Source organism: Carassius auratus, chromosome 8, assembly GCF_003368295.1.
Source record: "Carassius auratus strain Wakin chromosome 8, ASM336829v1, whole genome shotgun sequence".
Lineage (NCBI taxonomy): Eukaryota > Metazoa > Chordata > Actinopteri > Cypriniformes > Cyprinidae > Carassius > Carassius auratus.
Genome location: NC_039250.1, coordinates 862424 through 872423, shown reverse-complemented (window position 1 = coordinate 872423; position 10000 = coordinate 862424). Strand labels below are relative to the sequence as shown.

General features: G+C 48.4%; 1 protein-coding gene across 2 annotated transcripts in view; it reads right to left on the bottom strand.

The window, feature by feature from the left end:
• The window catches only part of LOC113106916 (AP-3 complex subunit sigma-1), a 13605-nt gene that overhangs the window by 1287 nt on the left and 2318 nt on the right, over nt 1–10000 (bottom strand). The window contains exons 5-6 of one of the 2 annotated variants that reach the window (XM_026268956.1): nt 9881–9988; nt 8281–8322 (exon numbers count right to left, since the gene is read on the bottom strand). In XM_026268956.1, coding sequence (XP_026124741.1) covers nt 8287–8322; nt 9881–9988 — 144 coding nt within the window. In that variant the 3' untranslated portion in view covers nt 8281–8286. The remainder of the gene's footprint in view (nt 1–8280; nt 8323–9880; nt 9989–10000) is intronic. The other variant, XM_026268955.1, reaches the window with a different exon arrangement.

Sequence of the window (10000 nt, the reverse complement as noted above, 5' to 3'; positions counted from 1 at the left end):
AATCTGCGTCAGCTCCACTGATCAGAATCCAGTTAAAGTGATTAATGCTGATTCACAGAACAGCAGCTCAATAACACATCATCTGCTTCCTCATACGGCAGGTCTGCTTCAATCACACACTAGTTCACCTGACACTAACCAGAACTAGTACACCGCTGAGTAAAGACTGCGCGCCTGCATGCGGACGAATGCTCCTCAAGCACCAGAGAGTGAGGCCTGAAGAGTCTTCATCAGACACTCAGTCTTTACTCTGTTCAGCTGGAGCAGTGCATCATGGGACAGCGCTCAGACAGACACCGAACAACAGGACAGATGAAAATACTGTACTTACCCTCCATCAATGAGTGTGTGTGAGAGTGAGTGAGCGCGTGTGTGTTTGAGTGTGTGTGAGAGTGAGTGAGCATGTGTGTGTGTGTGAGAGTGAGTGAGCGCATGTGTGTGTGTTTGAGTGTGTGTGAGAGTGAGTGAGCATGTGTGTGTGTGTTTGAGAGTGTGTGAGAGTGTGTGAGCGCATGCGTGTTTGAGTGTGTGTGAGAGTGTGTGAGCGCATGCGTGTTTGAGTGTGTGTGTGAGAGTGAGTGAGCGCGTGTGTGTGTGAGAGTGAGTGAGAGTGAGTGAGCGCGTGTGTGTTTGAGTGTGTGTGAGAGTGAGTGAGCGCGTGTGTGTGTTTGAGTGTGTGTGAGAGTGTGTGAGAGTGTGTGAGCGCATGCGTGTTTGAGTGTGTGTGAGAGTGTGTGAGCGCATGCGTGTTTGAGTGTGTGTGAGAGTGAGTGAGCGCGTGTGTGTGTGAGAGTGAGTGAGCGCGTGTGTGTTTGAGTGTGTGTGAGAGTGAGTGAGCGTGTGTGTGTGTTTGAGTGTGTGTGAGAGTGAGTGAGCGTGTGTGTGTTTGAGTGTGTGTGAGAGTGAGTGAGCGCGTGTGTGTTTGAGTGTGTGTGAGAGTGAGTGAGCGTGTGTGTGTGTTTGAGTGTGTGTGAGAGTGAGTGAGCGCGTGTGTGTTTGAGTGTGTGTGAGAGTGAGTGAGCGTGTGTGTGTGTTTGAGTGTGTGTGAGAGTGAGTGAGCGCGTGTGTGTTTGAGTGTGTGTGTGAGAGTGAGTGAGCGTGTGTGTGTGTGAGAGTGAGTGAGAGTGAGTGAGCGCATGTGTGTGTTTGAGTGTGTGTGAGAGTGTGTGAGCGCATGCGTGTTTGAGTGTGTGTGTGAGAGTGAGTGAGCGCGTGTGTGTGTGAGAGTGAGTGAGAGTGAGTGAGCGCGTGTGTGTTTGAGTGTGTGTGAGAGTGAGTAAGCGCGTGTGTGTTTGAGTGTGTGTGAGAGTGAGTGAGCGCGTGTGTGTGTGAGAGTGAGTGAGCGCGTGTGTGTTTGAGTGTGTGTGAGAGTGAGTGAGCGCATGTGTGTGTTTGAGTGTGTGTGAGAGTGAGTAAGCGCGTGTGTGTTTGAGAGTGTGTAAGAGTGAGTGAGCGCGTGTGTGTGTGTTTGAGTGTGAGTGAGCGCGTGTGTGTTTGAGTGTGTGTGAGAGTGAGTGAGCGCGTGTGTGTTTGAGTGTGTGTGAGTGAGTGAGCGTGTGTGTGTTTGAGTGTGTGTGAGAGTGAGTGAGCGCGTGTGTGTGTGTTTGAGTGTGTGTGAGAGTGAGTGAGCGCGTGTGTGTTTGAGTGTGTGTGAGAGTGAGTGAGCATGTGTGTTTGAGAGTGTGTGAGTAAGCGCGTGTGTGTGAGAGTGAGTAAGCGCGTGTGTGTTTGAGTGTGTGTGAGAGTGAGTGAGCGCGTGTGTGTGTTTGAGAGTGTGTGAGAGTGAGTGAGCGCGTGTGTGTGTGTTTGAGAGTGTGTGAGAGTGAGTGAGCGTGTGTGTGTTTGAGTGTGTGTGAGAGTGAGTGAGCGTGTGTGTGTTTCAGTGTGTGTGAGAGTGAGTAAGCGCGTGTGTGTTTGAGTGTGTGTGAGAGTGAGTGAGCGTGTGTGTGTGTTTGAGAGTGTCTGAGAGTGAGTGAGCGCGTGTGTGTGTTTGAGTGTGTGTGAGAGTGAGTGAGCGCGTGTGTGTGTTTGAGAGTGTGTGAGAGTGAGTGAGCGCGTGTGTGTTTGGGTGTGTGTGAGAGTGAGTAAGCGCGTGTGTGTTTGAGTGTGTGTGAGAGTGAGTGAGCGCGTGTGTGTGTTTGAGAGTGTGTGAGAGTGAGTGAGCGCGTGTGTGTGTGTTTGAGAGTGTGTGAGAGTGAGTGAGCGCGTGTGTGTTTGAGTGTGTGTGAGAGTGAGTGAGCATGTGTGTGTGTGTGAGAGTGAGTGAGCGCATGTGTGTGTGTTTGAGTGTGTGTGAGAGTGAGTGAGCATGTGTGTGTGTGTTTGAGAGTGTGTGAGAGTGTGTGAGCGCATGCGTGTTTGAGTGTGTGTGAGAGTGTGTGAGCGCATGCGTGTTTGAGTGTGTGTGTGAGAGTGAGTGAGCGCGTGTGTGTGTGAGAGTGAGTGAGAGTGAGTGAGCGCGTGTGTGTGTTTGAGTGTGTGTGAGAGTGTGTGAGCGCATGCGTGTTTGAGTGTGTGTGTGAGAGTGAGTGAGCGCGTGTGTGTGTGAGAGTGAGTGAGAGTGAGTGAGCGCGTGTGTGTTTGAGTGTGTGTGAGAGTGAGTGAGCGCGTGTGTGTTTGAGTGTGTGTGAGAGTGAGTGAGCATGTGTGTGTGTGTGAGAGTGAGTGAGCGCATGTGTGTGTGTTTGAGTGTGTGTGAGAGTGAGTGAGCATGTGTGTGTGTGTTTGAGAGTGTGTGAGAGTGTGTGAGCGCATGCGTGTTTGAGTGTGTGTGAGAGTGTGTGAGCGCATGCGTGTTTGAGTGTGTGTGTGAGAGTGAGTGAGCGCGTGTGTGTGTGAGAGTGAGTGAGAGTGAGTGAGCGCGTGTGTGTTTGAGTGTGTGTGAGAGTGAGTGAGCGCGTGTGTGTGTTTGAGTGTGTGTGAGAGTGTGTGAGAGTGTGTGAGCGCATGCGTGTTTGAGTGTGTGTGAGAGTGTGTGAGCGCATGCGTGTTTGAGTGTGTGTGAGAGTGAGTGAGCGCGTGTGTGTGTGAGAGTGAGTGAGCGCGTGTGTGTTTGAGTGTGTGTGAGAGTGAGTGAGCGTGTGTGTGTGTTTGAGTGTGTGTGAGAGTGAGTGAGCGTGTGTGTGTTTGAGTGTGTGTGAGAGTGAGTGAGCGCGTGTGTGTTTGAGTGTGTGTGAGAGTGAGTGAGCGTGTGTGTGTGTTTGAGTGTGTGTGAGAGTGAGTGAGCGCGTGTGTGTTTGAGTGTGTGTGAGAGTGAGTGAGCGTGTGTGTGTGTTTGAGTGTGTGTGAGAGTGAGTGAGCGCGTGTGTGTTTGAGTGTGTGTGTGAGAGTGAGTGAGCGTGTGTGTGTGTGAGAGTGAGTGAGAGTGAGTGAGCGCATGTGTGTGTTTGAGTGTGTGTGAGAGTGTGTGAGCGCATGCGTGTTTGAGTGTGTGTGTGAGAGTGAGTGAGCGCGTGTGTGTGTGAGAGTGAGTGAGAGTGAGTGAGCGCGTGTGTGTTTGAGTGTGTGTGAGAGTGAGTAAGCGCGTGTGTGTTTGAGTGTGTGTGAGAGTGAGTGAGCGCGTGTGTGTGTGAGAGTGAGTGAGCGCGTGTGTGTTTGAGTGTGTGTGAGAGTGAGTGAGCGCATGTGTGTGTTTGAGTGTGTGTGAGAGTGAGTAAGCGCGTGTGTGTTTGAGAGTGTGTAAGAGTGAGTGAGCGCGTGTGTGTGTGTTTGAGTGTGAGTGAGCGCGTGTGTGTTTGAGTGTGTGTGAGAGTGAGTGAGCGCGTGTGTGTTTGAGTGTGTGTGAGTGAGTGAGCGTGTGTGTGTTTGAGTGTGTGTGAGAGTGAGTGAGCGCGTGTGTGTGTGTTTGAGTGTGTGTGAGAGTGAGTGAGCGCGTGTGTGTTTGAGTGTGTGTGAGAGTGAGTGAGCATGTGTGTTTGAGAGTGTGTGAGTAAGCGCGTGTGTGTGAGAGTGAGTAAGCGCGTGTGTGTTTGAGTGTGTGTGAGAGTGAGTGAGCGCGTGTGTGTGTTTGAGAGTGTGTGAGAGTGAGTGAGCGCGTGTGTGTGTGTTTGAGAGTGTGTGAGAGTGAGTGAGCGTGTGTGTGTTTGAGTGTGTGTGAGAGTGAGTGAGCGTGTGTGTGTTTCAGTGTGTGTGAGAGTGAGTAAGCGCGTGTGTGTTTGAGTGTGTGTGAGAGTGAGTGAGCGTGTGTGTGTGTTTGAGAGTGTCTGAGAGTGAGTGAGCGCGTGTGTGTGTTTGAGTGTGTGTGAGAGTGAGTGAGCGCGTGTGTGTGTTTGAGAGTGTGTGAGAGTGAGTGAGCGCGTGTGTGTTTGGGTGTGTGTGAGAGTGAGTGAGCGCGTGTGTGTTTGGGTGTGTGTAAGAGTGAGTAAGCGCGTGTGTGTGTGTTTGAGAGTGTGTGAGAGTGAGTGAGCGCGTGTGTGTGTGTTTGAGAGTGTGTGAGAGTGAGTGAGCGCGTGTGTGTGTTTGAGAGTGTGTGAGAGTGAGTGAGCGCGTGTGTGTGTGTTTGAGAGTGTGTGAGAGTGAGTGAGCGCGTGTGTGTGTTTGAGAGTGAGTGAGCGCGTGTGTGTGTGTTTGAGTGTGTGTGAGAGTGAGTGAGCGCGTGTGTGTTTGAGTGTGTGTGAGAGTGAGTGAGCATGTGTGTGTGTGTTTGAGAGTGTGTGAGTAAGCGCGTGTGTGTGAGAGTGAGTAAGCGCGTGTGTGTTTGAGTGTGTGTGAGAGTGAGTGAGCGCGTGTGTGTGTTTGAGAGTGTGTGAGAGTGAGTGAGCGCGTGTGTGTGTGTTTGAGAGTGTGTGAGAGTGAGTGAGCGTGTGTGTGTTTGAGAGCGTGTGAGAGTGAGTGAGCGCGTGTGTGTTTGAGTGTGTGTGAGAGTGAGTGAGCGTGCGTGTTTTTGAGTGTGTGTGAGAGTGAGTGAGCGCGTGTGTGTGTTTGAGTGTGTGTGAGAGTGAGTGAGCGCGTGTGTGTGTTTGAGTGTGTGTGAGAGTGAGTGAGCGCGTGTGTGTGTTTGAGAGTGTGTGAGAGTGAGTGAGCGCGTGTGTGTTTGGGTGTGTGTGAGAGTGAGTGAGCGCGTGTGTGTTTGGGTGTGTGTAAGAGTGAGTAAGCGCGTGTGTGTGTGTTTGAGAGTGTGTGAGAGTGAGTGAGCGCGTGTGTGTGTGTTTGAGAGTGTGTGAGAGTGAGTGAGCGCGTGTGTGTGTTTGAGAGTGTGTGAGAGTGAGTGAGCGCGTGTGTGTGTGTTTGAGAGTGTGTGAGAGTGAGTGAGCGTGTGTGTGTTTGAGTGTGTGTGAGAGTGAGTGAGCGCGTGTGTGTTTGAGTGTGTGTGAGAGTGAGTGAGCGTGTGTGTGTGTTTGAGAGTGTCTGAGAGTGAGTGAGCGCGTGTGTGTGTTTGAGTGTGTGTGAGAGTGAGTGAGCGCGTGTGTGTGTTTGAGAGTGTGTGAGAGTGAGTGAGCGCGTGTGTGTTTGGGTGTGTGTGAGAGTGAGTGAGCGCGTGTGTGTTTGGGTGTGTGTAAGAGTGAGTAAGCGCGTGTGTGTGTGTTTGAGAGTGTGTGAGAGTGAGTGAGCGCGTGTGTGTGTGTTTGAGAGTGTGTGAGAGTGAGTGAGCGCGTGTGTGTGTTTGAGAGTGTGTGAGAGTGAGTGAGCGCGTGTGTGTGTGTTTGAGAGTGTGTGAGAGTGAGTGAGCGCGTGTGTGTGTTTGAGAGTGAGTGAGCGCGTGTGTGTGTGTTTGAGTGTGTGTGAGAGTGAGTGAGCGCGTGTGTGTTTGAGTGTGTGTGAGAGTGAGTGAGCATGTGTGTGTGTGTTTGAGAGTGTGTGAGTAAGCGCGTGTGTGTGAGAGTGAGTAAGCGCGTGTGTGTTTGAGTGTGTGTGAGAGTGAGTGAGCGCGTGTGTGTGTTTGAGAGTGTGTGAGAGTGAGTGAGCGCGTGTGTGTGTGTTTGAGAGTGTGTGAGAGTGAGTGAGCGCGTGTGTGTGTGTTTGAGAGTGTGTGAGAGTGAGTGAGCGCGTGTGTGTTTGAGAGCGTGTGAGAGTGAGTGAGCGCGTGTGTGTTTGAGTGTGTGTGAGAGTGAGTGAGCGTGCGTGTTTTTGAGTGTGTGTGAGAGTGAGTGAGCGCGTGTGTGTGTTTGAGTGTGTGTGAGAGTGAGTGAGCGCGTGTGTGTGTTTGAGAGTGTGTGAGAGTGAGTGAGCGCGTGTGTGTTTGGGTGTGTGTGAGAGTGAGTGAGCGCGTGTGTGTTTGGGTGTGTGTAAGAGTGAGTAAGCGCGTGTGTGTGTGTTTGAGAGTGTGTGAGAGTGAGTGAGCGCGTGTGTGTGTGTTTGAGAGTGTGTGAGAGTGAGTGAGCGCGTGTGTGTGTTTGAGAGTGTGTGAGAGTGAGTGAGCGCGTGTGTGTGTGTTTGAGAGTGTGTGAGAGTGAGTGAGCGCGTGTGTGTGTTTGAGAGTGAGTGAGCGCGTGTGTGTGTTTGAGAGTGTGTGAGAGTGAGTGAGCGCGTGTGTGTGTGTTTGAGAGTGTGTGAGAGTGAGTGAGCGCGTGTGTGTGTTTGAGAGTGTGTGAGAGTGAGTGAGCGCGTGTGTGTTTGGGTGTGTGTGAGTGAGCGCGTGTGTGTGTTTGAGTGTGTGTGAGAGTGAGTGAGCGCGTGTGTGTGTGTTTGAGTGTGTGTGAGAGTGAGTGAGTGAGCGCGTGTGTTTGGGTGTGTGTAAGAGTGAGTGAGCGCGTGTGTGTGTGTTTGAGAGCGTGTGAGAGTGAGTGAGCGCGTGTGTGTTTGAGTGTGTGAGCGTGCGTGTTTTTGAGTGTGTGTGAGAGTGAGTGAGCGCGTGTGTGTGTTTGAGTGTGTGTGAGAGTGAGTGAGCGCGTGTGTGTGTTTGAGTGTGTGTGAGAGTGAGTGAGTGCGTGTGTGTTTGAGTGTGTGTTTGAGTGTGTGTGAGTGAGTGAGCGCGCGTGTGTGTTTGAGTGTGTGTGAGTGAGCGCGTGTGTGTGTTTGAGTGTGTGTGAGAGTGAGTGAGTGCGTGTGTGTTTGAGTGTGTGTTTGAGTGTGTGTGAGAGTGAGTGAGCGCGTGTGTGTGTTTGAGTGTGTGTGAGTGAGCGCGTGTGTGTGTTTGAGAGTGTGAGTGAGTGTGTGCATGCGTGCGTGTGTGTGTGAGTGTGAGCGTGTGTGAGAGTTAGTGAGTGCGTGAGTGTGAGTGTGTGTGTGTGCGTGTGTGTGAGAGTGAGTGAGTGTTCGTCAGAGTGTGTGAGTGTGTGAGCGTGTGTGAGTGCGTGTGAGTGTGTGTGTTAGTGAGTGTGTGCATGTGTGTGAGTGTGTGTGTGTGTGTGTGTGTGAGAGTGTGAGTGATTGAAGGTGCGTGTGTGTGTGTGAGTGAGTGTGTGAGTGTGTGAGTGAGTGTGTGAAAGTGAGTGAGTGTGTGTGTGTGTATGTGAGTGAGTGAGTGTGTGTGTGTGAGTGAGTGAGTGTGTGCGTGTGTATGTGAGTGAGTGAGTGTGTGTGTGTGTGTGTGTGTGAGTGTGTGTGTATTCTGGATCTACTCTCATCTCTACAGGATCGTGATGCACACAGATCTGCTGTAATCTAATCTGAGGACAGACAGTCTCACAGCGGACCACACGTCACACATGGGTTTAACACGCTTCATAAACTCCACCAGCCAAAAGTCTTCAGCTCATCAAGCCTGCGTTTATTAGAACCAGAGTACAGCAAAAACAGTAAAAAAATTCAGATTATTCTAGTGTAAATCATCTGTTTTCTGTGTGAATCTGTGTTAAAGTGTAATGTATTTCTGTATTTCCAGCATCATTCCTCCAGTCTTCAGTGTCACATGATCTTCAGAAATCAGAATAATATGATGATTTACTGCTCGAGAAACATCTCTGATTATCATCAGCGTTGAACACACAAATACATTTTTTGAGGATTATTTGATGAATAGAAAGATCCAAAGATCAGCATTTGTCTGAAATAGAGAGCTCTTGTAACATCATATACCATATACATCATAAACATCATATATTCAATGATGCTGAAAATACAGCTGTGCATCACAGAAATACATTACACTTTAATAAAGATTCACACAGAAAACAGATGTTGTCACAATTTTACTGTTTTTGCTGTTCTTTAGCTCAAATAAATGCAGGCTTGATGAGCAGAAGAGACTTCTTTAAAAGAACATTAGAAATCTAACGGTTCAGCAGCTTTTGACTGGTGTATGACACATCATCGTGTGTGTGTGTGTGTGTGTGTGTGTGTGTGTGTGTGAGCGTCTGTCGGTCCTCAGGAGGTGTGTGTGTGGGGGGGGCTCAGCAGTACCTGTGTCTACCTGTCCTGTCTGGGACACTGAAAGACAAAGGTCTGCAGAAAGAGAGAAACGCACAGAGCTGGAGACAGTCAGGAGAGAGTGAAGAGAGACAGTTACAGCAGCTCAAGATCAACACTTCATCCAGAACCACCCAAACACAGTCAGACACACACCGTTCCTCTAGATATACGCTCTACATGTGTCCTGCAGCACAGAAGCAGTCCAAACACACAACGCTGTGTGAGGCACAGTTAGACTCTTCTCTTTTAGGACAAACATCATTAGGATATTAAGTAAAGATCAAGTTCATGAAGATATTTAGTAAATCTCCTACTGTAAATATCAAAAAATAATGTTTGATTAGTAATATTCATTGCTAAGAACTTCATTTGAACAACTTTAAAGATAATTTTCTCAATATTTAGATTGTTTTGCTCCCTCAGATTCCAGATTTCTAACAAACCAGACATCACTGGAGAGATGATCTATTCTTTCAGATGATGATTCATCTCAATTAAAGAAAATTAACCCTTATGACTGGTTTTGTGCTCCCGGGACACATATTACATTTTCATTGTATTTTTACTCAACCTAATTTTCATTATTTAATGTACGTTTGAATATTTTATTTTATCAAAGCCAACTGTTATTGAACAACAATGAGAGTATGAACACTATTCTGTAGAGCTTAAGTGTTCCTCTGTGATGGAGATGTGTTTAGTGGAGGTGTGTGAGGAACATCAGCGTTTCACTTTCATCTGAGCCTTTCTTTAAGAGAGTAGAGAAAATGTAAATGATGTCCAATCTGTGTGTGTGTGTGTGTGTGTGTGTGTGTGTGTGTGTGAGTTCACTCCAATGCAATTCAACATCAGAGTAAACACAGATTTAGAATCAGTTTGGGTTTAAAACACACTTGATATTCTTATTAAATATTATTGATTTATCAGCCCTGACACGATCAGATGAACTGAATATCACAAACATCCTTCTCTTCCTCAGTGTGTGTTGTGTTCTAGTATTAATATCTGAACATTACTGAATCAAGATGAAGTTACTGCACAAGTAACATGATTTAAGATATTATGTATTGTTTTCTGTAATGTATTACATATTACTAAATGTTGTTAGTTTTTGCTTAAACCAAGCAGAAATATCTGTCAATGGAGCAAGAAAAATGATTTAGTTTAGCCTCTGAATTACCGCATTTACAGATATTTCTTCTTGTTTTAAGCAAAAACTAAAAATTTTATTTTATTTTTAAAAACAAGATATAATATCTTAAATGATGTCACTTGTACAGTAAATGCATCTTGATTCAGTAATGTTCAGATATTAATTCTAGAACACCAGACACACTGAGGAAGAGACGGATCGTGTCTATCTGAACTGATCTGATTATTCTCGGCTCAGTTATTGATCTGATTATTGATCTGATTATTGATCTGATTATGACTCTGTGGAGCTGCTCTGAAACGATCGGTGTGCGGATGGAAATGATCAAACGGATCGCGCTTCAGACGCTCACGATGCAGATCTGATGTTGGACCAGGGCATCACAGAACAGAAGTGCATTCTGGGACATGCGCATGCAGCAGACGGAGCCGCTCTCACCTCAGACTTCTCCATCTTTCCCTGCGCCTCCACCTGTGTGATGATCTCACTCATGTTGGTCTCCAGCACCATGCCCCCCATCACCATCTCCGCCAGGATGTTGTGCACCTGCGGACACAC